This window comes from Saimiri boliviensis, chromosome 8 (assembly GCF_048565385.1).
Source record: "Saimiri boliviensis isolate mSaiBol1 chromosome 8, mSaiBol1.pri, whole genome shotgun sequence".
NCBI classification, from domain to species: Eukaryota; Metazoa; Chordata; class Mammalia; order Primates; family Cebidae; genus Saimiri; species Saimiri boliviensis.
In genome coordinates, this window is record NC_133456.1 from 9,076,106 (window position 1) to 9,098,848 (window position 22,743).

At 40.8% G+C, this 22,743-nt stretch overlaps 1 protein-coding gene across 50 annotated transcripts in view; it reads left to right on the forward strand.

Moving 5' to 3' along the window:
- Positions 1 to 22,743, forward strand: part of PBRM1 (polybromo 1) — a 152,928-nt gene that overhangs the window by 7,865 nt on the left and 122,320 nt on the right. For all 50 annotated transcript variants that reach the window (XM_074403700.1, XM_039477145.2, XM_074403739.1 and 47 more), the window contains 2 exons: positions 12,143 to 12,290; positions 20,314 to 20,457. In XM_074403700.1, coding sequence (XP_074259801.1) covers positions 12,143 to 12,290; positions 20,314 to 20,457 — 292 coding nt within the window. The remainder of the gene's footprint in view (positions 1 to 12,142; positions 12,291 to 20,313; positions 20,458 to 22,743) is intronic.

The window sequence follows — 22,743 nt, forward strand, 5'->3', positions numbered from 1 at the left end:
TTGGGAGGCTGAGGCAGAGAATTGCTTAAACCCAGGAGGTGGAGGTTGCAGTGAGCTGAGATTGTGCCACTGTACTCTAGCCTGGGTGACAGAGCGAGCCTATGTCTTAAAAAAAAAAAAAAAAAAAAAAAAATTACCTATGCAGAAAGATCTCTTGGGGCCAAGAATTTGAGACCAGCCTGGGCAACACAGTGAGACTCATCTCTACAAAAAAATTTTTTAAAAATTAGCCAAGTGTGATTACCTGTAGTCCCAGCTACTAGGGAGGTGGGGTGGGAGCATTGTTTGAGCCTGGGAATTTGAGGCTACATTGAGCCATGAGTGTCACTGCACTCCAGCCTGGGTGATTGAGCAAGACCTTGTCTAAAAATAAATATTAAAAAAGAGTACTAACCTGGCATGGTGGCTTATGCTGTAATCCTAGCACTTTGGGAGGCCTAGGTGGGCAGATCACCTGAGGCCAGGAATTCATGAGCAGCCTGACCAACATGTGAATAATGCTACAGTGAGCATAGGTGTGCAGATATATCTTTGAGATTCTACTTTCAATTCTTTTGGATGTATACTCAGAAGTGAGATTGCTAGATAATATGGTAGTTGCATTTGTAGTTTTTTATTTGTTTGTTTGTTTGTTTTTTGAGATAGAGTCTCACTCTGTTGCCCAGGCTGGAGTGCAGTGGCATGATCCTGGCTCACTGCAACCTCTGCCTCCCAGGTTCAAGCAGTTCTCATGTTCCAGCCTCCACAGTAGCTGGGATTACAGACACATGCCACCATGCCTGGCTAACTTTTGTATTTTTAGTGGAGACAGGGTTTTGCCATGTTGGCCGTGCTGGTCTTGAACTCCTGACCTCAGGTGATCTGCCCACCTTAGCTTCCCAAAGTGCTGGGGATTACAGATGTGAATCACCACTCTAGGCCTGTTTGTAATTTTTTTGAGGAACTGCCATATTGTGTTCAATAGCAACTGTACCATTTTATATTCCCACTAACAGTGCACAAAGGTTCCACTTTCTCCACATTTTTTAAAAATTTATTTTATTTTATTTTATTTTGAGACGGAGTTTTGCTCATGTTACCCAGGCTGGAGTACAATGGCATGGTCTCGGCTCACCGCAACCTCCGCCTCCTGGGTTCAGGCAATTTTCCTGCCTCAGCCTCCTGAGTAGCTGGGATTACAGGCACGCACCACCATGTACAGCTAATTTTTTGTATTTTTAGTAGAGACGGGGTTTCACTATGTCAACCAGGATGGTCTCGATCTCTTGACCTCGTGATCCACCCGCCTTGGCCTCCCAAAGTGCTGGGATTACAGGCTTGAGCCACCGCGCCCGGCCTCCACATTTTTTTTTTAACACTAGTCATCTTAATAGGAGTTGGTGGATCATTGGTTTTGATTTGCGTTTTCCTAGTATTAGTGATATTGAGCATTTTTTCATGCACTTATGAGCCGTTTGCACATCTTTTTTTTTGAGACAAGAGTCTCACTCTGTTGCCCAGGCTGGATTGCAGTGGTGTGATATCGGCTCACTGCAACTTCTGCCTCCCAGGTTCAAGTGATTCTCCTGCCTTAGCCTCCCAAGTAGCTGGGACTACAGGCACATGCTACCACACCTGGTTAATTTTTTGTATTTTCAGTAGAGATGGGGTTTCACTATGTTGGTCAGGCTGGTCTCGAATGCCTGACCTCATGATCCACCTGCCTCGATTCTCAAAAGTGCTGGGAATACAAGTGTGGGCCACCATGCCCAGCCTACTTTTTTATTTTTAGTAGAGACAAGGTTTCACCATGTTGGCCAGGCTGGTCTCGGAACTGCTGACCTCAGGTGATCTGCCCGCCTTGGCCTCCCAAACTGCTCAGATTACAGGCGTGAACCACTATACCTGGCGCCGTTTGCACATCTTCTTTGGAGAAATGTCTATTCACATCTTTTGCCCATTTTTAAATTGGGGTGTTTTTCTTTGTTGAGTTTCAGGAGTTCTCTGTACATTCTGGTTATTTCTTATCGATAGAGGATTTGTAAATATTTTCTGTCATTCTGTAGGTTGCTTTTTCATTCTGTATGGTGTCCTTAGATCCACAAAAGATTTTAATTTTCATGAAGTTTACTTTTTTTTTGAGACGGAGTTTTGCTCTTGTTACCCAGGCTGGAGTGCAATGGCACGATCTCAGCTCACCGCAACCTCCGCCTCCTGGGTTCAGGCAATTCTCCTGCCTCAGCTTCCTCAGTAGCTGGGATTATAGGCACGCACCACCATGCCCAGCTATTTTTTTTTTTTTTTTTGTATTTTTAGTAGAGACGGGGTTTCACCATGTTGACCAGGTTGGTCTCGATCTCTGGACCTTGTGATCCACCCACCCCGGCCTCCCAAAGTGCTGGGATTACAGGCTTGAGCCACCGCGCCCGGCCTACTTTGTCTTTTTCTTTTGTTGCCTGTGCCTTTGGTGTCATATCTAAGAAATTAATGCCAAATCCAGTATCATGAAGCTTTCCCTTATGTTTTTGTATTAGTTAGGGTTACCTTAGAAGGACAGAACTAGGCTGCAAATTTTCCAAACTTCTATGCTCTGCTTCCCTTATAAAACTGAGTGCTTTTAACAGTACGCAAGTCACCTCTTGAATGCTTTGCTGCTTAGAAATATCTTCTTCCAGATACCCTAAATCATCTTTCTCGAGCTCAAAGTTCCACAGATGTCTAGAGCAGGGGCAAAATGCCCCCAGTCTCTTTGCTAAAATGTAACAAGAGTCACCTCTACTCCAGTTTCCAACAGCTTCCTCATTTACATCTGAGACCACCTGAGCCTGGACCTTATTGTCCATATTGCTGTCAGGCTTTTGGTCAAAGCCAGTCAAATCTCTAGGAGGTTCCAAATGGTCCCACATTTTCCTGTACTTTTCTGAGCCCTCCAAACTGTTTAATTCTCTGTTACCCAGTTCCAAAGTCGCTTCCACATTTTCAAGTATCTTTTCAGCAGCACCCCACTCTACTGGTACCAATTTACTGTTTTAGTTGGTTTTCATGCTGCTAATAAAGACATACCTGAAATGGGGAAGATAGAGGTTTAATTGAGGTTCCATATGCCTGGGGAAGCCTCAGAATCATGGTGGGAGGCAAAAGGCACTTCTTACAGTGGCAAGAGAAAAATGAGCAAGAAGCAAAAGTGGAAACTTCTGGTAAACCCATCAGATCTTGTGAGACTTAATCACTATCACATGAATAGCAAGGGAAAGACCAACCCTATGATTCAGTTACCTCCTCCTGGGTCTCTCCCACAACATGTGGAAATTCTGGGAGATACAATTCAAGTTGAGATTTGGATGGGGGGACACACAGCCAGACAATATCAGTTTTCCTCTTAAGAGTTTTATAGTTTTAGCTCTTATATTTAGGCCTTTGATCCATTTTGAATTAATTTTTATATGTAGTGTTTAGGTAAGGATCCAACTTTATTCTTTATATATGTATATCCAGTTTTCCCAGCATCATTTGTTGAAAACACTGTGCTTTGCTCATTGAATGGTTTTGGCACCTTTGTCAAAATTCATTTGACCATGTATGTGAGGGTTATTTCTAGGCTCCATTGTATTCCATTGGTCTCTCTGTTTATGCTAGCAGCATACTATTTTGATTACTGCAAACAGCATATTCAGTAACAGAAGACTTAAAGCTTTTCCTCTGAGATCACAAACAAAGCAGTGATGCCCACTTTCACCACTTCTATTCAACACCATGTTCACTGTGGAATAAATCCCACTTGGTTATGGTATATAATTCTTTTAATATGCTGCTGAATTCAGTTTGCTAATACTTTACTGAGAAATTTTGCATCAGTGCTCAGAAGGTATTGCTATTCACTTGGCAAAATATTATGGAAAATATTTAGGGAAAGTTGCAGATTATAGTCTCAAACCTTTTGGAAGGCCTAAAGGTTTTACTGGGGCAGGCCAAAGGCCAGTCTACTAAGTTAGGAAGAGATAAAAATAATCAAAGGCCTTCCCAGTTAAGTCTGTTTACCCCACACCCATTTGTCTCCACTCTGTTTACTCATGTTAGTTTTGTGCTTTATTGGGGTGGGAGGGGAGGATCAAAGGGAAATTACATGTTAACAGCATTTACTCTGGGCCTGAGAATCTAAAGCTTTTACCAGTCATATAACCACTCTTTTAAATATGTTAATTATCCACAAGTGTGTTAACTTAGAACCTCTTTTGTAATGTCTAGGGAATAAATATGTAGATAAACAGGGAGTCTAGGTCAATTGGTTACATTTCGCCCTCTAAAAGCAGCCAATGGCCATCCCTAGTCCACTTAAAACGCTGTAATGGTTTAAGAGTGCATTCATTTATTGGTTAAGTCAGAGTCTGCAGGTCAAACTTCCGCAAAGGTAACCCACATCTCAATAACGGATACTGATCTGTGGTTTTGTTGTTGTGTCTTTGTCTGCCTGTGGTATTGGGGTAATGCTAGCTTCATAGAATAAGGTAGGACGTGATCTCTATTCTTCAATTTTTTGGAAATGTTTCCTAAGGATTGGTATTAGTTCTTGAAATGTTTAGTAGAATTCATCAGTGAAGCTATCAGTCTAGGGCTTTTCTTTGTGAGAGACTTTTTTTTTTTTTTAATTACTGATTCAGTTTCCTTACTAGTTACCGGTTTACTCAGGCCTTTTTTTTTTTTTTTTTTTTCCCTGAGACAGAGTCTTGCTCTGTTGCTCAGGCTGGAGTGCAGTGGCGTGATCTCAGCTCACTGCAACCTCTACCTCCTGGGTTCAAGCAATTCTCCTGCCTCAGCGTCCCAAGTAGCTGGGATTATAGGTGCCCACCACGACGTCCAGCTAATTTTTCTACTCTTTTTTTTTTTTTCTTTGAGGCAGAGTTTCGCTCGTTACCCAGGCTGGAGTGCAATGGCGCGATCTTGGCTCACCGCAACCTCCACCTCCCGGGTTCAGGCAATTCTCCTGTCTCAGCCTCCTTAGTAGCTGGGATTACAGGCACGTGCCACCATGCCCAGCTAATTTTTTGTACTTTTTAGTAGAGACGGGGTTTCACCATGTTGACCAGGATGGTCTCGATCTCTTGACCTCATGATCCACCTGCCTCGGCCTCCCAAAGTGCTGGGATTACAGGCTTGAGCCACCGCGCCCGGCCATTTTTCTACTTTTAATAGAGATGGAGTTTCACCATCTTGGCCAGGCTGGTCTTGAATTCCTGACCTCATGATTCAGCTGCCTCGCCCTCCCCAAATACTGTGATTATAGGTGTGAGCAATTGCACCCAGCCCAGGCTTTGTATTTCTTTAGTATGTTGTGTGTTTCTAGGAAATTATCCATTTCTTCTAATTTATCGGCATACATATTTTCCTAGAGCGCTCTCATAATCCTTTTTATTTCCGTGGCATTGGTTGTAATGTCTCCTCTTTATGATTTTAGTTATTTGCATCTCTCTTCTCCTTTCTTTCTTCCCTCCCTCCCTCCTCTTTCTTTTTTTGAGACAGGATTTTGCTTTAGCACCCAGGCTGGAGTGCCCTGCCAGTCACAGCTCAATGCAGCCTCAACCTCCCGGACTCAAGCAGTCCTGTCACCTGCATGCCACACACCTGGCCTATGTATATATAAAACACATAAAAAATATGTTGCATATGTATCTTTTATTTATACATATGAAAATATGTATGTTGAATCCTTACCTAACACTATGTACATATATTTTTTTAAATGTATATAATGCTAGGTAAGGAGATATATATGTGTATGTGTGTGTGTGTATATATGTGTGTGTGTGTGTGTATGTGTATTATTACTATTTTTTTTGTAGAGACAGGGTCTCCCTATGTTGTCCAGGCTGGTCTCAAACTCCTGGGTGCAAGTGATCTACCTACCTTGGCCTCCCAAAGTGCTAGGATTATAGGCGTGAGCCACCACACCCAGCCTCTTTTTCTTTCTTAATCTAGCTAAGGTCTTACCAATTGTATTGATCGTTGTTTATTTTTTAAAATTATTTTTCTGTTCTCTAATTTCATTTATCTGCATTCTATCTATTTATTTATTTGAGACAGTGTCTCGCTGTGTTGCCCAGGCTGGAGTGCAGTGGTGCAATCACAACTTATTGCAACTTCGACCTTCAAGGTTCAAGTGATTCTAATGCTTCAGCTTCCCAGGTAGCTGAGATTACAGGCATGCACCACCATGCCTGGCTAGTTTTTGTGTTTTAGTAGAGACAGGGTTTCATTTTGTTGCCCAGGCTGGTCTAAACTCTTGGCCTCAAGTGATCTGTCCTCCTTAGCCTCCCAAAGTGCTGGGATTATAGGCATGAGCCACCTGGGCCTCCATTCTATTTATTATCTACTGCTAGCTTTAAGTTTAGTTTGTTCTTTCTCTAATTTGTTGAGAGTGCTTTTTTTTTTCTCTTTTGACACAGAGTCCCACTCTGTTGCCTAGGCTGGAGTACAGTGGCACAATCTTGGCTCACTGCAACCTCACCTTCTGGGTTCAAGCAATTCTCCTGCCTCAGCCTCCTGAGTAGCTTGGATTACAGACACAAACCACCATGCCCAGCTAATTTTTTTTGTTCTTTTAGTAGAGATGGGGTTTTGCCATGTTGGCTGGGCTGATCTTGAACTCCTGACCTCAGGTAATCCACCTGCCTTGGCCTCTCAAAGTGCTGGGATTGCAGACATGACCGACCGTGCCTAGCCGACAGTGAAGCATATTTTTTTAATTATTTAATTTTTTTGTTTCATTTTGTTTTTTAACACTCGGTTCACATAGGCAGCATAAAAATTAATAATTCCTATGGCTGTGGACCATGACTCACCTTGTAATTACAGCATTTTGGGAGGCTGAGGCTGGCGAGTCACTTGAGGTCAGGAGTTAGAGACCAGCCTGGCCAACGTGGGGAAACCTCATCTCTACTAAAAATACAAAAATTGGATGGGTATGGTGGCGGGCGCCTGTAATCCCAGCTACTTGGGAGGCTGAGGCAGGACAATTGCTTGAGCCTGGGAGGCAGAGGCTGCAGTGAGCTGAGATCACACCATTGCGCTCCAGCCTAGCCAACAAGAATAAAATTCCATCTCAAAAAAATAAATAAATAAATAAAATGAATAGATTTTAAGACAATATTGAAGTTTTCATAGTGATAGTTAAAAGGGATCCGTTTTTCAAATTACATTGAGAGGCATCTTGCACATGCCTTTCATATCTTGCACCACTAACTGGAACATCCTTCCTCTCTTGCTGTCAAAATATAATCACTATTCTGTTCAAAATTCTGGCAGTTGGCTGGGTGCAGTGGCTAATGCCTATAATCCCAGCACTTGGGGAGACCAAGGCAGACGAATCACCTGAGATCAGGAGTTTGAGACCAGCCTGATTAACGTGGATAAACTCCATCTCTATTAAAAATACAAAATTAGCTGGGCATGTGGCATGCACGTGCAGTCCCAGCTACTCAGAAGGCTGAGATAGGAGAATCATTTGAACCCGAGAGGCAGAAGTTGCAGTCAGCCAAGATTGCGCCATTGCACTCCAGCCTCTACAACAAGAGTGAAACTGTCGCAGGGAAAAAAAAAAAAAAAAAAAAAACCTCTGGCAATTGAAGTTATTTGTTCTGAAAACATACATGAGTGTGTTAGGCAGAAAACTGGTCCCCAAATACTTCCACATTCTAATCCCTGGAACCTGTGAATATGTTGTGTTACGTGGCAGAGGGGAATTAAGTTTGCTAATCAGCTGATCTTGAATTGGAGGGGTTATCCTGGATTATACATGTGGGTTCTTAAATGGGGAAGAGGGAGACAAATTCAGTCAGAGAGAGATTTGAAGATGCTATACTGCTGGCTTTGAAGATGGAGGAAGGAGACTACAAGCCAAGGAATGCAGGTGAGCTCTAGAAGCTGAAAAAGGCAAGGAAACCTTTTTCACTAGATTCTCTCTGCTAGAACCTCCATAGGGCATGCAGCCCTGCTAATACCTTGATTTTAGACCAGTGAGACCTATTTTGGACTTCTGACGTCTAGAATGAATATAATAAATGCGTTTTGTTTTAAGCCCCTAAGTTTGTAGTAATTTGTTACAGCAGCTTGCGAATGCTAATACAGTGAGTTAACTAAAGATTTAGATTCATTCATAATTGCTGATAGTACAGTGGGTAGCTACCAAACTCTAAGTTGAACGGAAGGCAAATTTCTCACCTCAACGAGCAGAGCCAGAGAGTGCAGTGTCACCATCCTGAATTAGTAGAGCCCTGTAAATTAGCCATGGTCGAAAAGAAAGAGTTGTTTTTAAAATGAGGTATCTGTCTTCGTGTTTGAGTTGGTTTATCAGTAATAGTCTTCTCAAAGTTGTTATTTAATTAGCATAAAGTATTAAGAGCATGTATTTATTGTTTGCCACATTCTAAACACAATACCGAACATTTTTTAGATTATATCTTATTTAAAATTCCGAGCTATCACAGTTTATAGTTGAGAACTTGCACAAGTTCTTATAACTACTAAGATAGCTGATGTTTAGACTAAAGTTGTTCTGACTCCAAAGCCTGTGCTCTTAACCATTATGTGGTATAGAGTAACAGCATCATACTGAAGTATATAAAACCTTTTACAGAAGATACCATGCCTCTGCTGCCTCCTTTTCACTAGCAGGTTAGTGCTGAGTGGCAGAGGATACATACAGACCTTGCATGCTGGACTACTGTCATGTTACAATCTCAAAGATAATGGTGCCTTTCTCTGACACTCCTATGTGGAGTGTATATTTTTTCTCAAATATTTATAAGAAGTAGTAGTGCTCAGAGCTACACAGTTTGTGAATCCCTTTTTGATACTTCATTTTAGTTACTGTATTTGGCTACTTTGTAGTAGGACATCGAAATCAACAATGGCTGAACCAAAAGAGAAATTTCTTTCTCGTGTAAAAGTCCTGTTCTGTGAAGTTGTCAAGGTCCAAGTATTAGCTAACTCCATTCTGCTATCTTTGTGATATCACTCTTGTCTGCATGGTCTGAGATGCCTCACTACCACAACTACCTTCCAGCCAGTATGGGAAAAGAAGGAGTGAGTGTTAAGGACATGATTTGGATATGACATACTTCAGCTCTCGTGTTGGCTAGCTTCAGTTACGCTGGAGAATATGGTCTTTAAGCATTTTTGTTGTTTTTTCTTTGGAGATGAGGCTTTACCATGTCACACAGGCTGGAATGCAGGCTGCTCACAGGCACCATCATTACACACTACAGCCTTGACCTCCTGGGCTCAAGCAGTCCTCCCTCAGCCTCCCAACTAGCTGGGACTACGAGCATGCAACAGTATGCTGGCTGGAAATATGGTCTTTTCTTTCTTTTTTTTTTTTTTTGAGAGACAGAGTCTCGCTCTGTCGTCCAGGCCGAAGTGCAGTGATGCAGTCTTGGCTCACTACAACCTCCGCCTCCCTGGTTCAAGAAATTCTTCTGTCTAAGCTGGGACTACAGGCACGTGCCACCACACCCAGCTAATTTTTTTTTTTTTTTTTTGAGATGGAGTTTCGCTCTTGTTACCCAGGCTGGAGTGCAATGGCACGATCTCGGCTTACCGCAACCTCCACCTCCTAGGTTCAGGCAATTCTCCTGCCTCAGCCTCCTGAGTAGGTGGGATTACAGGCACGCGCCACCATGCCCAGCTAACTTTTTGTATTTTTAGTAGAGACGGGGTTTCACCTTGTTCACCAGGATGGTCTTGATCTCTTGACCTCGTGATCCACCCGCCTCGGCCTCCCAAAGTGCTGGGATTACAGGCTTGAGCCACCGCGCCTGGCCAATTTTTGTATTTTTAGTAGATCCAGGATTTCACCGTGTTGGCCAGGGTGGTCTCAATGTTTTGACTTCATGATTCATCTGCTTCGGCCTCCCAAAATGCTGGGATTACAGGTGTGAGCCACTGTACCCAGCCGAGAATATGGTCTGTAGTAGCCATGCAGCATCTTACAATGCTGTCATCCTGGGAAGAAAGGAGAATGGGGTAGGGAGTAGCCAGAGGGCTTCCTGCACACCAGGGCTAGTGTTTCTCACTATTCTGATGAAAACTTGATGTTTTGGCTATTTTGCAGCCATATGCCAGACTGCCCTCACCTGTTGTTGAAAGAGAAAATTTGTTTTGAAAGAACATACAATATAATCCTGTTTATGTTAAATTTGGCTTGTGTGTACATGTGCCTAGAGGGAAGTCTGGAAGAATGTCTATGAAAATATGAATAGTGCTATTTATTCTGGATTATAAGGATGATTTTTACTTTTGATGGTTTTCTGTATGTTTGATTTCAGTGGAAAAAATTAGTAAAACTCTTTCATTTTAAAATGAGAGGACCCTGTTTTGACCATATGATACAGAGTGAGTGGTTGGGATCCTGATATTTCTTTTGTGTTTGTGGTAATTTTAAAAATGTGAGTAATCTAGTAGCAGTGATTCTGGGGCATAGTGTTCTTTCTAGGCACATGTCCTCATTGAGTTCTCAGATATCTATGGATAATCCCCTAAACTTGAGAGACTGCTGAGGTCCTGCATCAGCAAGGAGAGTAGGCCCACATGAAGAAGACCATTTTGGATATTAGGTTATCAAAGCCCTAATGTTGGCTGTGAGAAAGTCCCCTGTGGCTGGGCACAGTGGCTCACACCTGTAATCCTAGCACTTTGGAAGGCCGAGGCAGGCTGATAGCTGTACTTGGCTCAGGAGTTCGAGACCAGCCTGGGCAACATGGTGAAACCCTGTCTCAAAAAAAAAAAAACAAAAAACCAAAACCGAGAAAGTCCCTTGATACCACTGACAACATTAGTATTCTTTTTGCTTTTTCTCTGATTTCTCAAGATTCTCTCTGAATTTTTTTGGTTGAAAAAAGTTCGCATATAAGTGGACCTGCACAGTTCAGTGGTCAATGGTACTGTATTAACATTTATTTCCTGATTTTGATGGTTGAGTTGTGGTCCTTGTTTGTAGGAAACAAACAAACATTAAATGATCAAGAATGATGGGGCATCATGTCAGAGTTTATTCAGATGGTTCAGAAAAAAAGTACTATTTTTACAACTTTTATGTCAGAATAAAAAGTAAAAAATAATTTAAGTATATATAATAAAAGAATGATTATAACCTGTCAGCTAAGTTCCAAGAGAGATTTAAGCCTTAATCACCATGATATTATTTGTAATAACTTATCTCTTATGCATCTAGAATGGGGCAGAATACTTACCCCTGTGGGAGAATTGAGAAAATAGTCACTCACATCGATTTTTAGAAGGCTTACTTATCTCCTGTAACTTCATTTGAAAAAAGCCAGAAAAAATAATAAATATCCATGAACCCTAAACCCAAATAGTTATTTTGGGAACTTAAGATAATTGTCATTAAAATTACTTAAGAAATCTAAGAAAAAAATTATTTTAAGAAATTGTGTCATTATAATTACCTTCAAAGTTTCTTGTGTGTTCCTTACTACTCCCTCCTGAAAGGTATAACTGTGAAGCTAAATTTTGTGTTTCTTAGTCCCATGCTTTTTTTTTTTTTTTCTCTCCAAGAGTTTGGTTGTATTTAGATGTTTCTTAAATCTGTTCATCTTTGGTAAGCTACTTAAGCCAAGGGATCATCTTCCTCCTTTGTAATTATAGTAATTGCTATTAAAGCAGACTCTGTAATAGGCATTTGATAGAACTTGGTAGAAAAAAATGTATGTGGTCCCTCACTGAAGAAAGAATCCATTTTGTAAGTTTATGAAGAGAGTTGAAACACGTCTCTATTTTCACAGTTTTGAGCACTATGAAAGTTGAGTCATCTTCATTTATAAAAGATACCATCAACATAGGTTTAGCATTGGTGCTGTAAACATTAAATATTTAGCACATAAAAGACCCTCACAGATGTTAATTTAGGTTTTTATGTCATTAACGTATGTTTTGAAAAGGGAATGCATATACATCTTGCTTTTGTTACTCTCTTTTAGTTCCAATAATGTGAGTTTGTTGGCAGATTTTTTTTTAAAGTAAGCTCCAAAGTCCATGAAAGATTCTAATATGCTGTCACTTGGAATGTTGAACATTATCATAATAGTTTTGAAATACAGCTTCTTGTAAGCTTCAGATTAATATCTCTTTAAAAAAATCTAAATTGTAACAGAAATCAACCAGACTATTATGAAGTGGTTTCTCAGCCCATTGATTTGATGAAAATCCAGCAGAAACTAAAAATGGAAGAGTATGATGATGTTAATTTGCTGACTGCTGACTTCCAGCTCCTTTTTAACAATGCAAAGGCCTATTATAAGGTAAGAAATTATGAAATTTGGAAGCTCCCAATTTGATTATTGTCTGGCTTTCTAATACTTATAAATCTGGCAGGTGAGTAGTGGTTTCTTTTTGTGGCTTGAGTTTATGTTTGTCTTATTTGTAAAGAGACTGAATATTCAAATGATTTTTATTTCTTATATATTTACTTATTTTAATTTTTGACTTTTTGAGACAGGGTCTTGCTCTGTTACAGGGACTGGAGTACGGTGGTGAGATCTCGGCTCACAGCAACCTCCACCTTCCAGGTTCAAGCAATCCTCCCACCTCAGCTTCCTGAGTAGCTGGCACTAGAGGTGTGTGCCACCATGCCCAGCTAATTTTTGTATGTTTTGTAGTGTTGGGGGTTTCACCATGTTGCCCAGGCTGGTACTCCTGGGCTCAAGTGATCTACCTGCCTTGGCTTCCTGAGTTGCTGGGTTCACGGGCATGAGCCACTGTGCCCAGCCCATATTCATACGATTATAAGCTATTCTTATTTCTCCTCTGTCTGCTCAGATCTTTTGCCCGTTTTTCTCTTGGTTTGTTAGTCATTTTCATGTTTCTGGAATTTTTTTTTCTTTTTTTTTTTAGAGACAGAGTGTCACTATCCCAGGCTGGTCTCAAACTCCTGGCCTCAAGTAATCCTCCTGCCTCAGCCTGTGTAGCTGGTACTACAGATATGAGCCACCACTACTGGCTTTAGAAGTTTTTTTTTTTTTTTAGGCGAAGTCCCATTATGTTCTCCAGGCTGGAGCGCAGTGGCACAATCTCAGCTCACTGGAACCTCTGCTTTCTGAGTTCAGGCGATTCTCCTGCCTCAGCCTCCCGAGTAGCTGGGATTACAGGTGCCTGCTACCACACCTGGCTAATTTTTTGTATTTTTAGTAGAAACGGGGTTTTATTGTGTTGGCCAGGCTGGTCTCCAACTCCTGACCTCAAGTGACCCACCCACCTTGGCTTCTCAAAGTGCTCAGATGACAGGTGTGAGCCACAGTGCCCAGCCATAGAAATTTTTAAATTATTGTAGATACTAATCCTTTTTTGATTATATGTGTTTTTTTTTTATTTTTTGATTTTGTATGTTTTAGTTATCTTCTATATTTTCACCCTTCATGGTGTTTTTTGATGAACAGAAATGTATTTATTTATTTTTGAAGATGGGTTTTTACCATGCATGGTGTTTTTTGATGAACAGAAATGTATGTATGTATGTATGCATTTATGTATTTGAAAAGATGGGGTTTCACCATGTCGGCCAGGATGGTCTCTGTCTCTCGACCTCGTGACCCACCCACCTCGGCCTTCCAAAGTGCTGGGATTACAGGCATGAGCCACCGTGCTCAGCTGTGTTTTCTTTTAATATAATCAAATTTATCAATCTTTGATTTATTCTTCGTAGCTTGTTTCAGAGATTCCTCTTACCCAAAGATTATATTCTTTCTTCTCTTGTATACTCTTCTTAAAGTTTTATACTTTTGTCTTTCATATAAGCCTTTAATGCAGCTGGGATTGATTTTTGTCTTTTATAAGATAGGACTCTGTTTTTTTTCCCACAGGTATAGCCAACACTATTCTCTCTGCATTTGTTCACAGTCACTGTTGTCATCATTTCCATGTATTCATGGATCTGTTTCTGTCCTTTTATTCTGTTCCAAAGACCAGTTTATCTGTTACTAGGTCATTCTATTTCTATCATAATTACTTTGGCTTTTTTTTTTTTGAGACGGAGTCTCACTCTGTCGTCAGGCTGGAATGCAGTGGTACGATCTCGGCTCACTGCAACCTCTGCCTCTTGGGTTCAAGTGATTCCCCTGCCTCAGCCTCCTGAGTAGCTGGGACTACAGGCATGTGCCACCACACCAAGCTCATTTTTTTTTTTGTATTTTAGTAGAGACAGGATTTCACCATGTTGGCCAGGATGGTCTCGATCTCCTGACCCTGGTCTCCCAAAATGTTGGGATTACAGGCGTGAGCCACGGTGCCCAACCTAATTCCAACAGTCTCCTTTGTTGCCCAGGCTGGAGTGCAGTGGTCTGATCTTGGCTCACTACAACTCCCGTCACCTAGGCTCAAACAATCCTCCTACCTTAGCCTACCAGTTAGCGTGCAAACATCACACCTGGCTGACTTTTTGTATTTTTGGTAGAGATGAGATTTTGCCATGTTGCCTAGGCTGGTCTTGAACTTCCTGGGTTCAAGCAATACACCTGTCTCAGCCTCCCAAAGTGCTGGGATTACAGGCATGAGCCACCATGCCCAACTTGCTTTCTAATTCTTTATCGAGTAAGAAAGCAGGTTAACTGTACTTGACCTTTTGCCATTTCCTACACGTTTTACATTAATGTGTTAAGTCAGCAAGCACACAAAAATTATTTTTTGAATTTTAAAAGTGTCTTAGTAAAGCTTTAAATGTTTTAAAGATTCTACAAATATGTTGTTAAGTTTATTCTTGAAATTATAAACGTTTCTGTTTTGTTTTGAGACGGAGTCTTGCTCTGTTGCCAGGCTAGAGTGCAAAGGCATGGTCTCGGTTCACTGCAACCTCCAGTTCCCTGGTTCCAGCGATTCTCCTGCCTCAGCCTCCCAAGTAGCTGGGATTACAGGCACACACCACCATGTCAGCTAATTTTTCTATTTTTAGTAGAGACAGGGTTTCACCATGTTGGCCACAATGGTCTCGATCTCCTGACCTCGTGACCCACCTGCCTCAGCCTCCCGAAGTGCTGAGATTACAGACGTGAAGCACCACACCCGGCCTGTTTTTGTTTTTGTTAGTTTGAGACGAGTCTTGCTCTGTCACCCAAGCTGGAGTGCATTGACATAATCTTGGCTCACTGCAACCTCCGTCTCCTGGGTTCAAGCAATTCTGCCTTGGCCTCCTGAGTAACTGGGACTACAGGTGCACACCACCATGCCTGGCTAATTTTTTATATTTTAGTATAGAGATGGGGTTTCACCATTTGGCCCAGGCTGGTCTTGAACTCCTAAACTCAGGTAATCCACCTGCCTCAGCCTCCCAAAATGCCGGGATTACAGATGTGAGTCACGACACCCAGCATATATATATGTATTTTAAAATTGACATAATATAATTTATATACCATCTTAAAATGTAGAATTAAGGAGTTTTTAGTTATTTACAAAATTTTGCAACTGTCACTACTATATAACTCTAGAATATAAAAGAAAACCATGCCCATTAGCAGGCACTTCCCTTTCCCCCGTGACAGCCTTTGGCAGCCATTAATTTACTTTCCTACTGTATGGATTTGTTTGTTCAGGCATTGCATATAAATAGTCATACAGTGTATGGCCTTTTGTGATGGGCTTTTTTCAGCGAATATAATGTCTTTAGGTATCATTCATGTTGCAACTGTGTATCAGTACTTCTTTCTGTTTTATGGCTGATTCATATTCCATTGTATGAATATACCACATTTTGTTTATCCATTCCCTAGTTGATGGAAATTTGGTTTCTGCTTTTAGCTATTATGAGTTATGCTGCTATGAATTAATGTGAACATAACCAGAGTACCATTTATATTACACAATGCTTTGCTTGTGTTCATTGGATCACATGCTCTGCTATTTAATTATGTTGCTACAATCATTTTTTTTTAATCGTGGAAATCTTATGAACAACCTTTTTTTTGGGGGGGGGGAGACAGAGTCTTACTCTGTCACCCAGGCTGGAATGCAGTGGCATGATCTCGGCTCACTGCAACTTCCACCACCCGGGTTCAAGTGATTCTCCTGCTTCAGCCTCTGGAGTAGCTGGAACTACAGGTGTGTGCTTCCACACTTGGCTAATTTTTGTATTTTTAGTAGAAATGGGGTTTTACCCTGTTGGCCAGGCTGATATTGATCTTGATCTTGAACTCCTGACCTCAGGTGAGCCACTGTGCCCAGCCCTTTTAAAATCTTTTATTATTTATTTATTTATTTATTTTTAAAGACAGGATTTCACCATATTGGTTAGGCTGGTCTTGAGCTCCCGACCTCTGGTGATCCACCCACCTTGGCCTCCACAGTGCTTTGATTATAGGCGTGAGCCACCACGCCCAGCCAAATCTTTTACATCCTTACTGATTTGCCTGTATGAAACTATCCACTTACTGAATTCAGTGTTTTAAAATCTCTTACTCTCATTATGGATATGTCTGTTTCTCCTTATAATTCTGTTAATATTTGCTTGTATGTTTTGAAATTATGCAAATAGGAAAATAGAAGTTTAAAATTACTGTCCTAGTAAATTGAATTTTTTGGCGTTATGGGATAGCCCTTTTTATTACTAGTAAAGTATTTTATTTGGTCTATTTTGTCTGACATTAATGTAGTTACATTAGTTTGTTTTGGTATTTACCTAGTTTGTTTTTTTCATTTTTATATTTTTAATACATTCATATTCTTTCAGTGCTTAGGTATGTCTTGTAAACATATATCTGAACTTCTGTTACTCCAGTGTATAATCTTTACCTTTTAACTAGGGCATTTCAACTCTTTACAGTTTTAGTAATTATCATTTTGTTTGGATATATTTCTGAAATCTAAATTTCTACTTTCTTTCATCTCATCTTTTTATTTATTTTATTTTATTTTATATATTTTTTGAGATGGAATCTTAACTCAGCTGCCCAGGCTGCAGTTCAGTGGCGTGATCTTAGCTCACTGTAACCACTGTCTCCCAGGTTCAAGCAATTCTCCCGTCTCAGCCTCCCAAGTAGCTGGGATGACAGGCACCCGCCATCATGCCTGGCTAATTTTTGTGTTTTAGTAGAGATGGGGCTTCACAATTTTGGCCAGACTGGTCTTAAACTCCTGACCTCAGATGATCCACCCACCTCAGCCTCCCAAAGTGCTAGGATTATCGGCATTAGCCACCGTGCCTGGCCTTAAATCCTTTTAAGAGATGAAGTCTCACTAAGTTGCCCAGGGTGGCCTGAAACTCCTGGATTCAAGCAATCTTCCCACCTCAGCCTCCAGGTAGCTAGGACTGTAGGTGCCCACTACCTTGCTCAGTTTCTTTATCTTACTCTTCAATGCATTTTGTTATTTTTTTCTTTATGCCTTCTTTTGATTTTGTTTATTTGAAAATGGTTTTTTCTCTTATTAACTCTAAAATTTGGAAATTGTAACACCTATGGATAACCTTTTAGTTCTTACCCAAGAAGTTTTATTATGCATCATTAACTCATCAAAGCCAGAAGCTAATCAGGATCTTAATTCTCCAAACAGTATAATTACTTTAAAATAATTCAACTCTGATCACTCTTTTTCTTATTTATAATGCTGGTGCTGTGTACTTTAGTTCTTTTATGGCAGTTTTTGAATCTCATAGAACAGTGGTCCTCAAGCTTTTTGGCACAAGGGACCAGTTTTGTGGAAGACAATTTTCCATGGACAGTGGTGAATGTAGGGGGCCGGGTCAAAATGAAACTCTTCCTTCTCAGATCATTGGGCATTAGATTTCTTATGAGGACCTCACAACCTAGATCTCTTGCATGCACAGTTCACAATAGGGTTCACACTCTTATGAGAATCTAATGCCACTGCTGATGTGACTGGAGGTGGAGTTCAGGTAGTAATGCTGTCTTGCCTGAGCTTACCTCCTGCTGTGCAACCCAGTTCCTAACAGACCATGGACTGGTAGTTGTTTGTGGCTTGGGGGTTAGGGACCCCTGCTGTAAAATAATTGAGCCAGGCATGATGGCTCATGCCTATAATCTCAGTGCTTTGGGAGGTTGAGGCAGGAGAATTGCTTTAACCAGCCTAGGCAATGTACGAAGACCCCATCTCTATGGGGAAAAAAAAGGTTTTAATTGGCCAAGTGTGGTGGAGTGCACCAGTAGTCCAAGTTACTTGAGAGGCTGAGGTGGAAGGATCATTTGAGCCCGAGAGTTCAAGGCTGCAGTGTGCTGTGATCATGCCACTGTACTTCAGCCTGGGCAACAGTGACATACTGTCTTTAAAAACATTAATAATAATACTATTGGTTTGTGGAGTCAGTACCATTATTACTACTTTCTTTGTTCTTCATTCCTTTTTTGCTATTGAGAAGTCATTCATCAGTATAATTGTAGTTCCTTTAAAGGTTATCTGTTTCTTTTCTGGCTATCTTCAGTATCTTTTTCTCTTTTGTATTCTGCAGTTTCATTGTGATAAATTATTTAGATATCCTTTTATTTATAGAATTTACGAGGAGTAGTGCTTCATAAATCTTAGATTGGTGTTTCTCATTGTCTTTGGAAAGTTTTTTTTCTTTCTTTCTTTCTTTTTTTTTTTTTTTTTTTTGAGACAAGAGTCTTGCTCAGTAGCCAGGTGCCAGGCTGGAGTGCAGTGGCAGGATCTTGGCTCACTACAACCTCCGCCTCCCAGGTTCAAGCAATTCTCCTGCCTCAGCCTCCCAGGTAGCTGGGACTACAGTCGCACACCACCACGCCCAGCTAATTTTAATATTTTTAGTAGAGACAGGGTTTCACCGTGTTGGCCAGGATAGTCTTGATCTCTTGACCTCGTGATCTGCCCACCTTGGCCTCCCAAAGTGCGGAAATTACAGGCATGAGCCATCGTGCCTTGCCCATCTTTGGAAAGCTTTTAGCCATGTCTTAGCATTTTGCTTTTGCCCTGTTCTCTGTTCTTGTAGAAACTCTGACTGGATGTTATATTAGACTTCCCACAGGTCTCCATTTCTCTTAACTTTTCGTATTTTCTGCTTTTGTGTCTGTGTTGCTTTTTTAGATAATTTTTTTAGTTCTTTCAGTTTTCTTGGTGAAATCTCTTAAATCAGTTACATACAAAATTCGTATTTGCGTTTTAATTTTATTTTTTCTATACATAGGAAGTAGCTTCTTTTTTAGAGTCTCTAGAACTTCACTCATATTTTCAAACTCATTGTTTCTTTAAACTTTTTTTTTTTTAAGAGATAAAGTCTTGATCTGTCACCTAGGCTGGAGTGCACTAGCTATTCACAGGCACAGTTGTAGCTCACTGCAGCCTCATTGGGCTCCAGTGATCCTCCTGCCTCACCCTCCCAAGTAGCTAACAGGTATGCGCCACCATGCCCAATTTTTAAACGTTTTTAACATACCTGTTTTTTATTCTATGGCAGATTATTCTGATAATCTAATATTCGAATTCTAATATATAATATATTTGTTTCACTGTCATTTTTGCTAGCTTTCTCTTGTGATTCTTTGATTCTTATGTGGCTCATGACTTTTGACTATGGACTCCTATTTCTTGGAACTTTAACTTTAGAGATCACTGAAGCATTAAATTGAAGTTGGTTTCATCCAGAGATGATTTGCTGCTTGTCCAGGGTAACTGGCCTTTGTTAAGGCTAAGTTATGATGAAGAATTCTCAAAGGAGATTCATTTCATGCCTCTCCTCTCCTCTCAGTGCCATGGTTTGAGATAGGTATGAGTTTAGATAGGTAGAGATTGAGATGGGCAGTCTTCCATGTTCCCTGGCAATACAGACACTGATTTGAATTTCCACTAGCAGTGCAGCTGTGGCCTTTGGATTCCCAGTTTCTGGTAGAACTTAACTTTCGTCTCTCCTTCTTGCTGCCCAGAGAAGCGTTGGAAACCAAAGCTTGGTTTTATCACAAATAAATGCCCTCAAGGTGAACATTTGACTTCAGTGTTCTGGGTTTTCATTTGGGTTCCTGGTTTTACTCCTTACTTCTGTGAACATCTTTACATTCTATTGGCATCCCATGGATGCATATTTAAAGTTTTATTTTATTTTTTAAACATTGCATTTGACATTGTTTTTACTAGAAGGTTTTAGTCAAAAGTTTGTCATGCTCACTGTACTTCAGGAACAGACATCTTCAAACAGCGTATTAAAGAATTTCAAAATAGAAGTATTAATCATGAAGATATTAACATTTGTAATAGAATTTTAAAAATTGTGTCTTAAAATACTAGTCTTTGCGGAAACAGGGTGCTTTAAAATTAGCAACTGATTTCCAATACCTTACTAAAGTGATTTTTTTTTTTCCTTTGGTTAACATATAGCCAGATTCTCCTGAATATAAAGCTGCTTGCAAACTCTGGGATTTGTACCTTCGAACAAGAAATGAGTTTGTTCAGAAAGGAGAAGCAGATGATGAAGATGATGATGAAGATGGGCAAGACAATCAAGGCACAATGACTGAAGGAGTAAGTGTGCAGCTGTAACTTGTGATGGATGGGCTTTTGGAAGGCAGAGAGCGCCCCTTCTTATGATTCCCTCTGGGCTGTTGTGGGCAACAGGAATTCCTGTGCAATTGTATTGGTAAATGGGAGGGTAAAAGGATATTCAGCCAGAAAGCCCCACTCCATTCTTAAGGGCTCCTAGGATATCCTGGACAATGTATGCCATGTGTGGTGATTTTCGTGAATTGTACTTATCTTAATGCATATTTCCCACTCAGTTTTAAAGAGAATCTTGATATTATCAAGGACTAGTCCAGTATTGCTACATTGAGACATCACGTAAGGGAAGGCAGTGTTGTGATTAGAAGTTGGAGTGTAATCACTTTAGTGAGGAATATTTCTGTAGGTAATAAAGGTTAATGTTGCTAGAACATACCAGGTGTGTTTCTGCCTCTGGAATTTTGCAGTTGTTCTTCAGCGTAGAAAACTCCTCCTTTGGCTTTTCCCATGACGGGCTCTTTTTTATTATTCTGACACCATCTCAAATGGTGTCAACTGAGACAGGACTTTCCTGACCACCCTGTCTAAATTGTTTGCTCTCCCTTCCTCCTGTTCAGCCCCTACCCCACCCTGTCATCACAGGGTTGTCTTCAGTTTTTATAATGTCGCTATATATGAAATAACATACTAGTTTACATGTTTTTCTCTCTTCCCCCAAGTAGAATGATAGCTCCTCAGAAGGTATCTTCTTGCTCATTTATTCCTGATATCTACACTATGCGTGACATGTAGGTACTGATAAATATTTACTAAATAAAGACACATGTTTGATGGCCAGGCATGGTGACTCATACCTGTAATCCCAGCACTTTGGGAGGCCATGGTGGGAGGAACACTTGAGGTTGGGAGTTCAAGAAAGCCTGGCCAACATGGTGAAACCCCATCTCTACCAAAAATACAAAAATTAGCTGGGTGTGGTTGCACACGCCTGTGATCCCAGCTACTCATAAGGCTGAAGCAGGATAATCGCTTGAACCCGGGAGGTGGAGGTTGCAATAAGCCGAGATGGCACCATTGCACTTCAGTCTGGGCCACAGAGTGAGACTGTCTCAAAAAAACAAAAACCAAAAAAGACATGTTTGAAAAGAAAAAAAAGAATAGTATAGGGATCATAAGTCTTTACAGCTAAATTGTAAGAAGCACAATGCAGAATATTGTCCTTTCTTCTGTAACTTACCTACATAGGCCTTTTGCTGGAACACAGAGAAGCAGTGATGGGTGAATTTCTCAAAAATATAATTACTTCTTAGAGTCTCAAAATACAGTTCCTAGTCAGGTGCTATGGCTTACCCCTGTAATCCCAGCACTTTGGGAGGCCAAGGTAGGCAGATCACCTGAGATCAGGAGTTTGGGACTAGCCTAGCCAACATGGTGAAACCCTGATTCTAGTAAAAATACAAAAATTAGTTAGGCATGGTGGCGGGCACTGGTAGTCCCAACTACTCCGGAGGCTGAGGCCTGAGAGTTTCTTTTTTTTTTTTTTTTTTGAGACGGAGTTTCGCTCTTGTTACCTAGGCTGGAGTGCAATGGCGCAATCTCGGCTCACCACAACCTCCGCCTCCTGGGTTCAAGCAATTCTCCTGCCTCAGCCTCCTGAGTAGCTGGGATTACAGGCACGTGCCACCAGGCCCAGCTAATTTTTTGTATTTTTAGTAGAGACGGGGTTTCACCATGTTGACCAGGATGGTCTCGATCTCTCGACCTCGTGATCCACCCGCCTCGGCCTCCCAAAGTGCTGGGATTACAGGCTTGAGCCACCGCGCCCGGCCGAGAGTTTCTTGAACCTGGGAGGCAGAGGTTGCAGTGAGCCAAGATCATGCCACTGTACTCCAGCCTGGGTGATAGAGTGAGAGACTGTCTCAAAAAAAAAAAAAAACCACCACCACCAACAACAACAAAAAAAACATGTACACACACACACAGTTCCTATATATATATTTTATATCTATTTTATATATATATAGAGTTCTTTGGCACCTTGTCAGTTTCTTTAAGTAATTAAGTGATTGGAACTAGATAGAATGCTAAAAATAGGAATTCCCTGGAAATTTACTCTCTGATTATGAATACAGGAGAAGCAGCCCATGCTTTTTTGGGAAGAACACTGCTTGCAGAGGCCCCATGCTTAGTGTAGGCCTGCAGGGCTGTAGTCAAAAAATTAAAATCCCTACATTTAAGACTTGCCTGTATTTCTTTTTGTAATACACAATTGATGAGAAATTGGGAGGATCTTGTACATTCACATTTATA